This window comes from Carassius auratus, chromosome 46, assembly GCF_003368295.1.
Source record: "Carassius auratus strain Wakin chromosome 46, ASM336829v1, whole genome shotgun sequence".
Lineage (NCBI taxonomy): Eukaryota > Metazoa > Chordata > Actinopteri > Cypriniformes > Cyprinidae > Carassius > Carassius auratus.
The window spans coordinates 7,445,796-7,462,736 of record NC_039288.1 but is presented as its reverse complement, the minus strand read 5'-3'; the positions used below and the strand labels follow the sequence as shown (position 1 = coordinate 7,462,736).

The window sequence follows — 16,941 nt, the reverse complement described above, 5'->3', positions numbered from 1 at the left end:
GCCAATATTGTCTTTTAATATGCAGTGAGCCTGATGTGCTAAATGCTTTATTCCTGTTAAAAAACACTACATTGGAAGGCGATAAGGTTTATAATTATCGATAAATTTATATATTTTTAAATTTTGTTACTATATATGGTTGTTTTTGTGCAAATGTTTGTTTTGTTTTGTTTTTTTTGTATCAATAAACAAAACCTACAACAGCTGTGCATGTGTCTCTCGGGATTTATTTTAATAACTTCGGTTTTGATCCAATTATAGAAATGTCTGTTTTATGACTGTATTAAAATTGACTAGTTTGTAGTTTTTACAGCAGGGGGAGACACAGTTCACTAATACGAAAATAAATAAACAAGTAAAATATAGGGTTAAGTTAGCCTTTTATCTCTACAGTGATGATTCAAAACACTATTTAATTTGCAGCCACTGTTAACGTCAATCAGAGAAACAATTAGCACTAGCAAAGCAATGGCTGTCTTCGCGCACGTGCTTCTGTTTCTGGTAACCATAGAAACTGACCAGTGCGGACTCAGCAGTCTGCTGCTGTGATTTAATTTTTATCTGTGGAAATGTATAACTATATTTACATGAATGTGGATTCACAAACTTACTAATGAAATCGTCAAGAAAGCGGGAGAAACCTAAGGTAGGTTGCTCAAACTTTTAAGAACTGCTTTCTGATAGCATGTTATGAATGCTAACGCTAAGCAGTTTTAATTTTAAGAGGCCGCTTGTCTTTACAGAGTTCAGGTTTTAATATTTCTCTTTTTGCGATGGTCAGTCGTAAGTAAATGCTAGTGTAAACATAAGTGATGAACATCTCTCGGGAGACTCTTGATTTTTCCCACAACTGTTTCGTTTCTCGTGCTGTTAAAATAATGAACAAATCAAAACGAATGAAACGTTTATCACTTTGTAATTTAGATTAGCAAGATGCTGCATTGACCATCTGTCGAAAGATCTGTAAGTATGATGGTCACATAAAAGCCTTCAAGGATCTCAGTTTGAAATATGATAGAAATGTTAATTAAATAAAATTTGCTGTATATGAGACACATGTGCATTTTTATGAGGTGTCTAAAGATTTCAACTCAAAAGTACAAATTACAGTTGTAGAAATAATGCTTAGAAATGTATTACATTTTTTAAATATTAAAAGTTTTACATTTAAATGATAAATGGAAATGATAAAAGATAAAAAGAGCAAATGATCAGTTATGCCATATATACCACAGTTTGAACAAAAGAGATAATTTCACTTTAAATGATAAAAAGCCACAGGCTCAGTAGAGCTCATTAATTTGATTATACAAAATATTTATTTTATGTGTGGGCTACCCACTAATAAGATTTTAACAATTATAATAAATGCTTTTCCAATAACAACAACAACAATGCCATTATTATTATTATTATTATTATTATTATTATTACTATTTTTATTATTATTATTGGCTATTTAGAATCATGTTTTTCCCATTCTTACAGCAGGGGGAGACAGACATTTAATTAGATAAATTAAAAAAAAATATATTAGACAATATATGCCCAAATAGTAGTAGCAGCCTTTTATCGCTGCAGTATAATTAATTGCAGCTATATATAAAGCTTATTGTTATAAGTTTAACTTTTGTATATAGAAAAAAGTGTAGAGGCAGAAGCAGGAAGCACGAGCCAGACAGGAAGGATGTGGTGTTATGCGTCTGTACACAATGAAAGCCGGAGTAAATTGCATACAGAATTTCAGATTTCTCATGGGTTTTACACATTGGTTGTAGCGTGATGTTGGTTTTAAACAAGGAGAGGCTACAGGGTTTGATATCCAGGCTAGAGCCCCTCTACTGTGCCTTGTTTTAACTTCAAAATGAGTCCTTTCAATTATAGTTATAATGTGCACTTCACGGTCCCAGACCAATACACACTTCACAATGCAGAAGCTAGGAGAAGGAAAACAGCCGATGTAAGCTCAAGCGTTGCCATAACGACGTGGAGCAGCTGCTGCGGACGCATGCGCATTGCCTCTCCCCATCTCCTGTTTCAGGTCTAGCGAGCTAACGGGGTGGCACATATGGCCATCGGCTTTGGTTGAGGGTTTTTTCTTTTTTTGTAGTTTCCTTTTGTTTACCTCAGTTCCTCCAGTATGCGGTTTAAAACGCTCTCGCTGACTAAGCTCGTTCACATCTTCTCGTCGCGCGCCTCTCACCTTGATGAGAAGTCAGAAGAATGATCTCATCCCTGTCTAGAGGAAATCTGCTTGACGTGCTGCAGGAGGGTCCTAATGAGGTACTGAACTCCTAAACCCTCATGTTTGTTTACGCGTGCATTCGTTTCATCTGCTCATTTAGGTTCTGAGGCTCACTATAAAGTTAAAAGCAGTAGCTGTCGCAACTTAGGCGTTTTACGCAAGAAACTCCAACGAGTGCGATGACATTGTATTGTTTACACCTTTTGTGAACCGTTACTGAAGAACAACAGTTAACCAGGTTCTTTTGATTCTTCTTTGACATGCACTGGATCCATTTCATCGTACAAGTTATTTTACAATGTTTGCATTCTGCATTTATATAGGCTATTTAATCAAATGCAAAATGTAGAGTATTGTATAATTGTATAAATGCGTTTTCGTAAGAATTATAGTTGCAGAAATGGTTTGAAAGTAACGTTTTGCATAAAGTTATGAATATGAAAATGTTTTACATATACTATTGTCAATACTGAATCTGTTTGATTGGAGTGAAAGTCTATAAGACTTGCAAACAGTGAAGGAAAGTCCTGACAGCTGTTAAGTAAAAGGAGACACAATCCTGTTTAACACCACAGAAATATAAATATACGTACAGTGCCCTCCGTAAGTATTGGAACAGTAAAGACAAAATTGCTTTATTTGCTGAGGAGTCAAGACATTTGCAAATATGATTAAAAGATGAATATGCGACAAAACTACAGAATGTCACATTTTATTATTAGGTTTTTGGAAATATGAAGGACAGCACTTTTAGAGTTCATCACACTATTTTATGTTAGCAAAAGTATTGGAACAGATGAATTTATGGTAGATATAAAAGATTAAAAGCTAATATTTAGTTGCAGATCCCTTGCATGTAATCAGAGCAGTTTGCAACCGGAAGACATCACCAGACTTTTGGTCTTACGCTTTGAAATGCTTTTCCCCAGCCTTTAATGCAGCCAGTTCCAACTGTTGCTTGTTTTGGGGAGTTTCTGTCTTTAGTCTCTTCTTCAGCTGGTAAAATTAATGTTCAATCAGATTTCAATCTGGAGATTGATTTGAGCAATCCTGATCCAAAATGAAGTGCTTTCTAATGAGTTTGGTGGTATTTTCTTGAATATTGGTAGCCAAGATGATTTTGTACCCTTCCAAATTCATTCTACTATTGCCATCATACATTAAGTCATCATTAAAGTGAAGAGGTCGTGTTCTAGAGACAGCCATGCATGCCCATGCCATGACACCACCTCCACCATGCTTTACAGATGAGGTTGTATGCTTAGAATCATTTGCAGTTTCCTTTTTACTCCACACTTTTGCTTTCCAATAACATAGATAAAGGTTAATCTTTGTCCATCAGTCCCTCAGTTCCAAAACTCATTCTAATTTCAGTTGTTTGTTAGCAGTAAAATGCCATCAACATTCCAAACAGAGAAAATGATGAATGATGAAAATGAAATGAAGTCTTGACAACTGTAAAACATTGTGATACACAGTCCTACTAATGCAATTATTTTTATATATATATATATTTCTGTGAGCTGCTAACCTTGACTATTTTTGGGGAGCATGCTAGGCTTTTGAGTCAGACATTGTGCTATACATGTTGTCAGCTATGCTTTCTTTGACGTATAGTGCTGGATTAGTTTATATTTTCATTTGAACAACACAATAGTCTTTTAACTCACATATCATTTATATGCAGATACTACCATAAGATAACTGTTAAAGCCCTTTTAACTTGTGGAGATAACAATATCATGCTTTTATAAATGGCGCTAAGTGTGGGAGGAGGTGTTCATCATATTATGCCTTTTCTGTAACCATGTGCACTATCAGCAGACATTCCCTACTGATGTTACCTATAAGTATATAAGAGTGCTTCTACATCTGTCTGCCCTCAGGATGTAACTATTAAGATGTCAAGCGCTCATTGATTTTTTGTTATGAATCCCAGCTGTCTCAATCCCTGCGAAGGACTTTTTCTATCTTCCAGTTTTACGGCACAGTTAGCATCTTGTGCTAAAAGCTCTCAGTGTTAGCAGGTCTCACTGGGAAGCCTGTCACTCTGGACCACTGTTAGATTGTAGTGAGACAGATTTGCTTCAGACAGAGCTTGCATTGTGTTAGTCAGCCCACCATGTGGCAAATCAATAAATGCTTCTGTGTGTATGAGGAGTCCTCGTGAAAAAAATGCAGAGCTCATTTTGTTTTCTTTATTTTGGTGTGCATGTGTTGTTCTTGACTGTGCACGTGTTGGCATAAGATGTGAACTGGACGTTGTTTGGGAGATTGAGGCCCAGGAAAGATTTTCCCCACAGTCTTCCAGATTGATAGGAGAGTGTGTTTTGTAAAGGTGTGACACTACACGTCATGCATGTTCAATTTCAGTCATGCACTACCATTCAAATGTTTGGGGTCTGTAAGGTATTTTAATGCTTTCGAAAGAAGTGTTCTATTATTTTATGCTGATGTAGTGCTCAAGAAACATGCTTATTATTATCAATGTTGTTGTGCTGCTTAATATTTTTGTGGAAGCTGTAATGCATGATATATTTGAAGAAAAGGAAGTGGAAAAGAACAACATTTATTTGAAACCAAACTCTTTTACTTTTGATCAAATTAATGCATCTGTGCTGAATAAAACGCGAATCTTTCAGAAATCTAAATCTTTAGTGATCTTTTTAAATAGATCTGTTTAATAAGTAGTTGTTTAAAAAGAAAAGCTCAGAATACCCCAGAGCCATCGTATGGCTTTAGAAGACAAAAAATGTAGTGAACAAGTCATAGGGACAACATTTATGATTCTTTTTTTAGTGCTTTGTGTCAGTTATTGTACTTGTTTAGTTTAAATGTTATTTTTCTGCAGCCATCTCACATTCTTCAGCATTTAAGAAAAATAAAAATTGCACATCGCAGCACATTTGCCAAAGGGTAGAACTGCGGCAAACCTCCCTGCAGTCTCTATGTGTTCCTACATGTATTTGCTGAAGAGGAAGCGTGAATGTGGGGAGTTAAGCTGTCCTTTTGTGACATGGCAGAGAAAGTGCAAGTCAGACTAATCCACGCCATTGAACCCGGGTGATGCTGACCGGCCGGGGTGAATGAGGAGGGACTTGTTCTGTCAAAGCAGGTGCATCTTGAGCATTGAGGCATACATTTATTTTGACAATAGGTATCCTAGTTGGAATCAACACAGGCATATTCTGCATAACCTTTCCACCGGGACCATCTGCAGTAAAACTGTCTTTCCGGGGAAGAATGCAGTTTAACTGCACTTCAAGTTATTGGCTCCATTGAGACTTGTGATTTGTGCTTAAGCTGTATGACAGCCTTAGTAAAGTAACCCAATACTATTACTGTAGTGTAGATGAGGTTTTGTTTAAATTATAAAAATGACCCTTTTGGAAGCATCAGTAATTCCAGGAAAAAGATGAAAGTAGCAGCTATATAATGTCCAACTAGTTGCAAATTTTCTATAAATGCATATATACAAACTCACACACACAGATGCACACACAGTCCTGCTCAAAAGTTTCATGTCAGTGAGATTTTTAAATACTTTTACCCAGCAAGGATGCATTCATTTGATCAAAAGTGAGCATAACGACTTCGGTTTAATGTTCAAAGAATCATGAAATAAATTAATTACAGTTTCTAGATGAATATTAAAGGGGTCATTTGACGTTGCTAAAAAGAACATTATTTTGTGTATTTGGTTTAATGCAATGCGTTTATGCAGTTTAAGGTTAAAAAAAACATTCTTTTTCATATACATTATTATGTACATTAATACATTGCCCCTCTATGCCCCGTCATTCAATTTGAAGTTCATCTTCTTGAAACGCGAGGTGTGCTCTGATTGGCCAGCTATCCAGTGCATTTTGATTGGCTGAATACCTAAGCATGTGACGGAAATGTTACACCTCTTACCATACTGTGATCCCCTCCGGCGCCACAACACATTAAAAACGAGGCATTTGTTGCATCCAGTGGGAAATAAATTTATTTTATACCTTTCATATCACGCTGTGTAAACATAAAACCATTTGTCTGCATTTGTGATCGTAGAAACAACAAACAAGTGCTACTCTACACTGCTCAGTCACGTCTGAAGCATCAGTGACAAATTCTTTAAATATGAAAACATACTTACAGGTTGTGAGTCAGAAGAACCCGGCATTCTAGGTTCAGGAAACAGTCCTCTGTTAAATGTGTTGCACACAAACACAGATATTTGGTTTGGCAAATCAGAATATTAGAATGATTTCTGAGTGATCATTTGACATTGAAGAATGGAGTAATGACTGCTAAAAATTCAGCTTTGCAATCATAGAAATAAATGACATTTGAAAATATATTCAAATAAAAACGTTATTTTAAATTGCAAGATTTCACTGCATTTGCTTTATAATTGTAACGCTATAAACCGGAACCAGCAGACATTTAAATAAAACTTTGATGATCAAATAGACACAAAACAAGACAGCCCCTCACGGACGACTGCCGCGTTCAAGCAAAACCAGTACACAAAATAATATCCAGGCCTGGTCCTCTCTCGTCCTTCACTGTCGTAACTCCTCTTTTGTATCCTTCCGGAGCTCCTCCGTGGGACTCGAGACTGGTGAGTGGTGCAGGTGCCGCTCATTTCCTTTCCAATTGATCCGTTCCCACAGCTCTCAGCCCCGCACCACTCGTCACAATAATGTTCCTGTATTTTTTGTTGTATTTTTGGCCAAATAAATGCAGCCATGAAATATAGCAGTCAAATAACAATAATATATTTGAAAGCAGAAAGATCAGAAGTACAATCTGTTCTTAAGCTGTTAGACTATAACCAAATTTGCACTTACCTTTATGAAATGTTTGTCTTTCTAGCAGCAACTGGCTGCCTATGTGTCTTGGGTTAATGCACAGCTGAGAAAGAAGCCTGAACTGAAACCTGTGAGTGATCTACGACAGGATCTCAGAGATGGTGTGATTCTAGCACACCTCATTGAGATAGTGGGTAAGCCCGTACATCATATTATTTTTGTTGCAGCACTTTATAATAAGCCTTTGTATCTAGATGTGTTTTATATATTTTGCAAGCTGGCGAGCTGCTGGATGGCATTCATTATGTGCCACATGACGACCAGGAGAAGAAGCAGAATGTGGAAAAGGTTCTGCAGTTTGTGTCATCCAAACGGATCAGAATGCCTCAAACGTCTGCCAGGGGTGAGTTACAAAGCAGGCTTTTAATCCCGTTTATGCTGATAAAACTACTTTGCTAAGATCTACTCTTTCTCTCTGTACTCAAAGACATTGTGGAAGGAAACCTCAAATCCGCCATGAGGCTCATCCTCGCTCTAGCTGCACATTTTAAACCCTCCGCATCAGCCAGTCACAGAGCTGGAGCTGGCGTAGGGAGGAGTTCCACTGGCTCCTCGGCCAATCACAGACCTCATTCCACCATGGCCATGGCCCAGAATGCAGCAGCAGCACTAGCAGCAGCCAGGCAGGATGCCTCTCGCCCTGGCCGCTCTGTTTTTCATCTAAGGCAAGAATGGAGGTACATGCAGCTTCACTTTGCCATTAATCTCCTTTCCTCCTTCAAAAGAGTTTTGTAAATGTTTATTAATTTAAGTAGAACTGCTCCCTTAGAGCAACTGCTTTTAAATCTCATTCTCTTTTTAAGAGGGTTAATTAGCTTTGCTTAAAAGATCCCCAAGGAAAGTTTTGTCATTTACTGACCCTCATTTGATTAGATAACTTTGTGGAATAGGCTGGAATAGAAGACATTATTCAGTGAAATTCCTGACATCCAACCCAGCTCTCATTGGTGCTTTCATGAAAGTTCATGAGAGAAATAACTGTGTCCAGTTTATGAACAAATCGTCTTCTTAGGTTGAATCTTTCTTAAGTTTAATTAAATTCAATTCACAAAACAGTTGAAATGTTATCAGTGAAAACATAAAGTCTGGTTTGTTTGACTTCAAGTATTAGTGCTAGTTGTTCTCCTTTTGTGTTTCAAAGAAGAAATGAAGGCAGTTGTGAGGTAAATGATGACAAAATAAAACGGATGAATCATTGCCCTCTTGCTGCTGTCAGTTGGAATTGCAGCTCAGGTCAGAGGTAGCATTTGGATACTCAGATCTCCAAATATAAACCTTTCATCCACAATTTAAGATTTTGTGCCCCACAGCAATAATCTCTACTTTACTCTGTTGGAACTTTTGAAAAATATTTTATGTAAGCCTGAAACAGCACGGAATGATTAAAAGTATTCTGAGAGAGTTATTAATCCATTTAGTTTAAACATGAAAAGATCATCCATCTTTAAAAACAGCTTTTTATCATTTCTAATCTCTGTATAATTTTTTCTCCTCTTTAGTCGTTGCTGCAGTGCGGAGGAGGACGGTGAGAATTCCTGCAGGAGTGTCCGAGCATTGGTTCAGCAGTATGAGGGGCAGAAAGGGACATTTGAAGAGGAGACAGGTGCAAGATCTACTGGGTAAATTCTGAATATTCCTGGGTAAATAGAATGCAGCTTGTCTGTATATTACTTGAAACAGAGTTAAGTAATCATTTGAATATACAGAAGATATTTTAGATCTTCTTTAAAAAAAAAAAAACATGAAAAAATTAAATTTTTGGAACTAAATTCTTTGGAAAAGCTCAGAAAACTGGAAATGTGAATCACACAATTCACATAATTCTACGTAATGAAAGAAACAAGATGATGAGAAATTGGACAATTTCAAAATTAATATTTAAAATGCATTTAAAGTATTTAATCAAAATCACCATTTAAACAAAACATTAGTGAAAATGCATGTAAACAGACAAAAAGATGCTGATGTAGATATAAGCTTGTAAGATGTGAATGTATTCAGCTGTGAATAGTTTGCTTCAGTTTTGCAAAACAGCCCTTGGAACCAATCAGCTTGTCATTGCAGGTCATATCTTAGTTACAAAATATACACAAACATGTTATCACAACCCTTTTTCTTCTCTCTCTGCTTTAACGAGAGTAGAACACATAGATAGACTGGAAGAGGCTGTCACGAGGATTTTCTCACTGCTTGTTTTGTAAGGCCTGAGATTTTCCTGCCCACTGGCTTTCTTTAAGGCATCATCATGCTTTGCCACTGAAGAACAGAAAACGTGTGACTGTTCTTTTAAGTGAGGCATCAGCTATGATTTTATTTGTAAGAACCGATTCAGTACTTTGATTATCCAAAGGAACATCATTTGTACACTTAGTCATTAATTCTAGTTCCGTAGATGTCTTGAAATGTCTTTAAAATTATCAAACAGTTATGTAAGAATCCATTCTTGGACGTTTGTCAGGTCAGTGACTTGGACTGAAATTAAGAGGCATTTGATGAGTGTTAACATGACAGATCTGGAGAGATTACGGCCCTGTATGTTAGGTAAGAGTCATTCACAGTGGTTATAAGGGTCAAGACTCCAGATGAGAATACATTTAGGTCACACTTAGAGATGTTGCAATGCTCCTTCATGTTTCAACCTAGGTCTGTGTCTGCTCTCCTTTCAGTCATTTACAAAATCTACCAGCACCCCAATCAATGGAAAATACACTTTTAGAAAACCTATACTTGAACTAACCCATTTATTCACCAAAGTAATTTGAGTAAAAATTACATTAAAGTGTTCTATGTTGTTACTAAAAATGACTGTTCTTTGGAAATTCCCATTCATCAAATAATCCTAAAAATTCATTGGGGTTTTTCACAAAAATATTAAGCAGCATTGTTTTCAAAATTTTTAGTATAAAGAAAAGTTTCCTGAGTACTAAATTAGCATGTTAGAGAGATTTCTGAAAGCTCATGTGACAGTGAAGACTGAAGTAATGGCTGCTGAAAATTAAGCTTTGCCATCACAAGAATACATTACATTTTAAAATATATAAAAAAGGAAAAAAGATCTTAAAAAAAAAAAATCTGAATCCTATGTAATTACAGCAATTTAGTGATTATTTTATGCCTACCCTCTGTGAAAAAAAAGTTATGTCTGAATGCATTATGCTGTAGTAAACTGTCCAGAGCAGATCTGATCCCACCTACAAGCTAAAAAGTCCTGTACCAGCTCCCCCAAAATACCAGTCCTAACAGATGGGAAGAGAGGCAGGACAGAGAGAGAAGACGAAATAGAGGGAGAGCTGGAGGGGGAGGGCAAACAGAGGAAGGCCGGACAGAAAAAGAGGAGCTAGTGAGGGAGGGAGTGCGAGAACTAGACGGAGACACACAGATCTCAGCGATGGAGAGCTTTATGAAGTGAAGGAGTCGTCTGTGAACAGGTTGAACTGAGAAGAATAATTAGCCCAACTCACAGCCAGAGAGAAGGAGAGGAGGGGAGCAGGATTTGGCTGCCTTGGTAACAGAGCAGTGCTACTCAGTCTCTCCTGTCACCGTGGACGGATTGAAAACAGGATTTCCATATGGACAATGTAAGGTGCATCTGCAGAGGCTTTGAACTCACAGAGAGGACCTGCTGTCAGCTCCAAGCATGGTGATTAAAAAGAGATAGTTAGCAAACGAGGGGTAACGCTGTAGACACTGTATGCTGAGGCAGGACTCTAAAGAAGTCTTCTGTAAGATCGATGCTGATGTCTAGACTTCTGTACGGTCTATTGATGAACAAATGTGGTGCAGAGGGCTAGAAACTCTTGTGCCAAAATGGGAGCCAAACAAATCAAATGGTAAGACACTATTGCAGCATATTTGTAATGCTTTAAATTAATAGTTCATTTGCTCACCCTTATGTTGCTCCAAAACACTAATTGGGTTTATTTCTTATGTGTAACATGTTTGAGATGTCTCTGTTTTTTTTTTGTCCATACAATAGAAGTTAATGGTCAAAAAACTGTTTGGTTACCATATTATCTTCCAAACATCGTAAATATATTTTGTGTTCTGCTTTAAAACAATTTAAGGGTGAGTAAATGATGACAGAAATAAATTTTTGGGGGGTGTCAATTGTCCCTTCAGATCACTTTAATGCTTGACAGCTCTATGACAAGCATATTTGCAAGTATTTATAGCAATTTATATATATATATATATATATATATATATATATATATATATATATATATATATATATATATATATATATATATATACTGTATATTTTTGTTCAGGTTTGACTCCTAGATTTCACTCACCAACTCTCTGATGCTGTCCTATGTCTCTCATTAAAAGGTTCACATTGACAGCCATTAGAAGCAAAAAGAAAAAAAGGCTGAATTTATTTATTAGAATGAGTTGGCAGGCTGAGGTGACGAAAGCCTGTGGCTGTGAATGACAGCTGTGACTACTTTAGAGGATCTGACCCAATTTACTCTTCTACTTCTTTACTGTAGCTCACATACAAGGTTTTGAATCATGTTTTTTATTTTCTACTGTATGTCGTTGCCAACTGTGCTGTGCTTTAGGACCCAATTTTGTGTCCTTGGCATCTGTCATTGACACACAGCACAATATTCCACTCAATCAGACACTTTGAAGTGCCTAGAATGCATGTGGATTTGACAAGAAATAAAGGAAGAATATTATTTCTCTCTTGTTTTGTTGCAAAGCAGTTTGTTTTCCTTACAACAGTGCAAAGAATGCCGGATATGTCTGCTCAGCCTTTTCTCTTCAAAACAGCCTCCCAGATGTGAAATAATTCTTGAACTCTCACCTTGGCAGTTGAGAATTTCCGTTATGTTGACGTTTTGCATCTGCTGGCCTTTTTCTTTAAATAACACAGGCTTCTGTGTCCAATGACTGATTCTGGAGTGTAAATATACTTTAATGAACTTCCTGCCACCCCACCAAATGACTTCTGGTTTTGTGACGTGCATCTGATGAGCTCTCATGAGAATCATCTATTGAGCTTTCAGATTGACTAATCTTGTGTGAGAATCCCAGAGCAGAACTTATTTCCATTGGACCACTTGTTGGTCATTTTTGTGGTTTAATATGGGAATGTGTGGGAGATGTGAGAAAATGTCCTGAGATCCAGTAATATTTATCAGGGGAGAAGATGTTTTGGGAGGATCACAGCGAGCTCTGTTAAAGAGATTATTGGGTTTACTGCTGGGATTCGGAAGCCAGACTGAATCATCAGAGCAGGCTTTACCATACAGCAATGGTTTTGTATATTCTCCATTGCATTCAATCATTGGTTATATAAAACCTAGTCAGTGCACGCTGCAGTAGCTTATGAAAAATGGAGCACATAATACTTGTTTCTTTTTGTTTTGCATTTCAAAAAGAATGGTGAGAACACTTTGCATAGGGAAGATCTCAGAGCAGACTTGTGTTTTATTCCAGAGAAATCTTTATTTAGAACTAGAAGAATGCTTTGTGGATTCGCTTTGATTCCTTTTCAGTGAATTCAGTCAGTCATTAGCTGTCCTTTTCCATCCATCTTTGCTATGAATAAAGGACGATTCGGGAATAGCAATTGCTGATCTTGTACACTTCAAGGCCATTTGAAATGCCTTAGTTGTACAGTGCTGAATGTGATATATTCCATGTCCTCTGAGCAGCCAGTTAAACACTGAATCTGAGGTTTTTGACATCTAAAGGCCCATTTACACCAAGGGCGATAACTGTCAAGTTGTAATAATCATTCTAATTCTATGAAAATAGGGAATGTCATGGGAATAAATTTTCAGAAAGTAGGTTTTTTTTTTTACGTTAAAAACATTGACAGCCAATCAGAATCAATCATGCTTTAAAGGGCTCAAACATTTAAAGTGTCAGATGACATAAATGCAGTGTGCGCTTATAATAGCCTTAAGTGTCTTGTGAGTGGTGCTTGCTAAGCATCACTATTACTTTTCATTGCACTTTTAAAACAGCAACCAACCTAAGTGTTAAACATCCATGTGCAACCTGTTCTGGACTTTAATGGATGCACAATGCATACACAGTACTATGTTGTAAAATTGATCTGTTTTGCCTGGTACTGGGTATTCAATTGTGCATTCTCATTTCTGCTGTTTCTACATTTAGATCATCTAACACTCACTTAATTTCTAAAAACACTAATGGTGTAATCTTTCAATGTAATGTAATGTTTTGCAAATCTCAAATTAATATCCTTTTTTCACATTATAATGTTCTTCAATGTAATGTCACTGGTTGCTTTTCAAATGATTATATTTAATGTTTTATTTGTAATTTACAAAATAATATATTTTAATATATTTAATATGATTGTAGACATAATACTCACCAATGCTGTAATTTCTTCGCTACAAATTTCTTAAATAATAACAATAATATATATATGTATATATATTCTTACTGTAAACAACCACCTTAGACGCCTTAGAAACCACACAACAACACACTAAAAAGCACCCTAACAAACACTTAGCAAAGCCTGGCAACCACCCTAGAATTGTCAGGAAGAGTACAAATGTTTTTTCTTTTTCTTGTTGCTACTCTCTTTTCAATAAACCCTCTAGTTCAAGTCTTGTGATGTATGTAGAAGTAGCTGTTTCACATCAAAACAGAGTCTTGTTTTGAGAACAGTGGTTCAAAGATCAGTACAAAACTCTTAATAAATAGTAAGGGATTTTTCCAGTTTAGTTTAGATCACGTGTTTCAGTTCACTCTGTGTCCATCTATTAATCTTTTTCTTTGGCAAATGCAGCACTGAAAAGAGAAAGAAACGTTGGAGAACTAAACTAAATAAGTTAGGGTCTTTAGTGTCTGTGTGGGTCACAATAAGGAGGGGGGCTGGATTTGGTTTTGAAAGAGAACAGTCCTCTCCTTCCCCCTCCCCACAACGTGAGAAAAATAAAAGAAAGAAAGTAGTGTGGAGTGCAACAGGCCGTCTCTTTCAGGATCTCTGTGGTCCGCAGGCTGGTTTAGGACAATGAGAGCCAGCACAACATACACACTAAACAAAAAAGAAAAAAGAACAAGTGCTCTGATTCTCTCGAGAGGCAGCGTTGTTGCTTTGTTAAAATTACAGCATTGGCATTTTGTTTTCATTCATCACATATAGAACACTAATAATTTGCAGGCCTTTGCAGGAGAATGTTTGGAGATTCCCCCTGTTTTTTATTTATTTATTATTATTATTATTATTATTATTATTGTATTAAAGCACAGCACCAAATCCACACAATACAAATTGACTTGGGGAAACCCCAGGCCTTACTCTGTCTGAAAACAGACATGAATCCTCCAAAGGTCACCCAGGCAGGATCCATTCGCTCTGTGTGTTAGTGGAAATGTCACTGTAGCTGAATGCAACCAATGAGGTGCATGGGATTCATTCCCCAATATAAGTCCAGCATTGAAAATAACAGAATCGTCACACTCTGTCTAATCTGAAGGTCATTTGTGTCAAAGGGTGCATGACTGTCATTTCATTTTTGTGACTTAGTTTGAGGACAATTGATGTGGGAGGGTTCAAATTTGCATGCCTCAAGATAGTAGACCTAGATGGAGTGAGGATTTTGGAGCTGCAAGCTTGTGCTGTCCCCTCACAGACAGGTCTGCCAGGGTTGCACTTGGTTTGACCCATCATGGACTGAGTTTAGATCTGTTTCCTACGCTTCAGGGCCTGAAAGACATTGTGGTGTCAGGCCTTCACTCTTCCACTAGTCTAATGCATGTGGAAAACTGAAACTGACAGAAATATACTCTCTATTCATAGTTTTGTCAATTTACTACCATACAATACTTGCATATCATGTGGGGGGGGGGGGTTCCTTTGTCAGTAGTGAATTCTCACACAGAAGACACTTTCAAACCAAGCAGCTTTCTTTATTTCAGTGCTGCAAATACATGTGATCAGTTTAAATATGAGCAAAATCAGAATGGGGAATTGTTTTTCCTTCAAGCAAACCACTGATCACATGGATTACAATTGAAATGATTTGAATTTGCCAGTGAATTTCCACAGACCAACAGTAAATGTGACAATCTGATGCCACAAACAGATTCCCTTATTTCTTATCTAGTTCTTTAGACCATAAATGGCTGTGTTTAAAGAAGTCAATATGCTGTTCTGGATTCACAAAAAAATAAATATTCTGTCATCTATCACTCATGTCGTTTTAAACCCATAAGACAGTTCATTTTCAAAACACAAATAAAGATATTTTTAATGAACCATTACATTTCTGGCCCTCCACTGAAAGTCCATTACTCCAAAGCTTTGACTGTCCAACCTCAAGAGACTTGAATTAAACCTCGGTTTACGTGAAATGCTTATATAATGTTTTTGTTGAGTTTTATTGAAGCAAATCATTGAAGAGTCTGTATTTTTAAAACTGTATATTTAAGAACATGTATTTGACACGGATACAGAAATGCTGTATTGTAACTATCAAACTGAATGTGTTAATAATTATCATGCACGAAAAACATTAGCACATGAGCTTGTGCCTTTGAAGTGGATTAACCATGCATTATTGATAGGGAATCAAATCAAACACAAGAGCAGATCCTGACAGACTTGGCTGTTCATATCTGCAAAGGGTCTCCATGGCAACTGGTTTTCCTCCTGTGCTTCAGGACTGTTTATTTTTATCTCGCTCTGCCTTTCTGAGAAACCAGATACAGCACCTGATGCAAATAAACAACAAAAGCGTCTGTCTTTGTGATATTGTAACTCACTCTTGGAACACCTCCATGATAATTCTGCAATAGGTAGAATTCATTTAAAGGGATGTTTAATCAAACAAAACTTTTGATCATATAAAATTTTTCAGTCTGTACACTGTAACCTGTAATAGAGCGTATTGGAGATACTTTTTTTCTTTTCTTTTCTTTTTCACTTTCTTTTAAGTGTTTTGGATGGACTCAATTTTAGTGAAATAATTTATTTTAAAGCACAATTAAAATACTGTTAGAATGAGTCAGAATTTAATTGAATTAAACTTATGAAAAACAATATAGAGATATAATATAAATAGACAAAAAATAAATAGACAACATTTTACATCAGATTCAGTACATCAGTTAATTTAATATAATTTAATAATGAATATATATATATATATATATATATATATATATATATATATATATATATATAAAAGCATAATAAAAAGCTGTGTCAGACAATCGTTGACCTGACTGTGAAGTTTGGCCAAACATCAATAACTGTATGTTTTTGGTTTATTTCAACAGCCTCAGTTCACCGAGCCCCACCCACACTCCCAAAGACTCTATCAGCCAATCAGACGTGAAGGCAGGACTGTTAGACACCTTGTCCAGGGAGAAAACTCTTAAGTCAGGTATTGATTCATTTCATTCTATCATCTGGACATTGATGGTCTCGGCCACTTACAGCGGTCATGATCTATCTCTGTTTTACCATTAGAGGACATCGTGAAATTGGCCCTGGTTGATCAGGCCATTGTCTCGGGGCATGATGGTCTAGCTGGTGGCTGCACTTGGGAGGACAAACTGTGTGAGCAGCAGGAGCAGCTGGAGAAGGAGATGCAGGACGCACGGAGAATGGTGTCTAGCCTACAGGTGACACTAACATATATCATCTCCTAATTTAGTTTGCATTGCTTCTAGAGAGCGTGTGGCATTTCACAGATGTTTTTGTGTGTTTTATAGGCCCTCCTTCTCCACGGTTCATTACCTGAGGATGAGCAGGAGTCGTCGCTCAGTCTGGGTGAGGGAGTTGAAAATGCGGAGCAGCAACTGGTGCGTATTTTTATTTCCGTCACGGGTGTGTTTTAC

The 16,941-nt window shown here is 36.8% G+C and overlaps 1 protein-coding gene across 5 annotated transcripts in view; it reads left to right on the top strand.

Moving 5' to 3' along the window:
• Nucleotides 1–508: 508 nt before the first annotated feature.
• The window catches only part of LOC113064025 (dixin-A-like), a 23,218-nt gene continuing 6,785 nt past the window's right edge, over nucleotides 509–16,941 (top strand). Inside the window, exons 1-8 of one of the 5 annotated variants that reach the window (XM_026234530.1) lie at nucleotides 509–646; nucleotides 7,106–7,235; nucleotides 7,319–7,444; nucleotides 7,529–7,778; nucleotides 8,601–8,720; nucleotides 16,378–16,484; nucleotides 16,571–16,725; nucleotides 16,816–16,905. In XM_026234530.1, the coding sequence (XP_026090315.1) occupies nucleotides 614–646; nucleotides 7,106–7,235; nucleotides 7,319–7,444; nucleotides 7,529–7,778; nucleotides 8,601–8,720; nucleotides 16,378–16,484; nucleotides 16,571–16,725; nucleotides 16,816–16,905 (1,011 nt within the window). In that variant the 5' untranslated portion in view covers nucleotides 509–613. Of the gene's footprint in view, nucleotides 647–2,149; nucleotides 2,284–7,105; nucleotides 7,236–7,318; nucleotides 7,445–7,528; nucleotides 7,779–8,600; nucleotides 8,721–10,341; nucleotides 10,932–16,377; nucleotides 16,485–16,570; nucleotides 16,726–16,815; nucleotides 16,906–16,941 lie in introns of those variants that run through there. The other 4 variants (XM_026234531.1, XM_026234528.1, XM_026234529.1 and 1 more) reach the window with 4 other exon arrangements.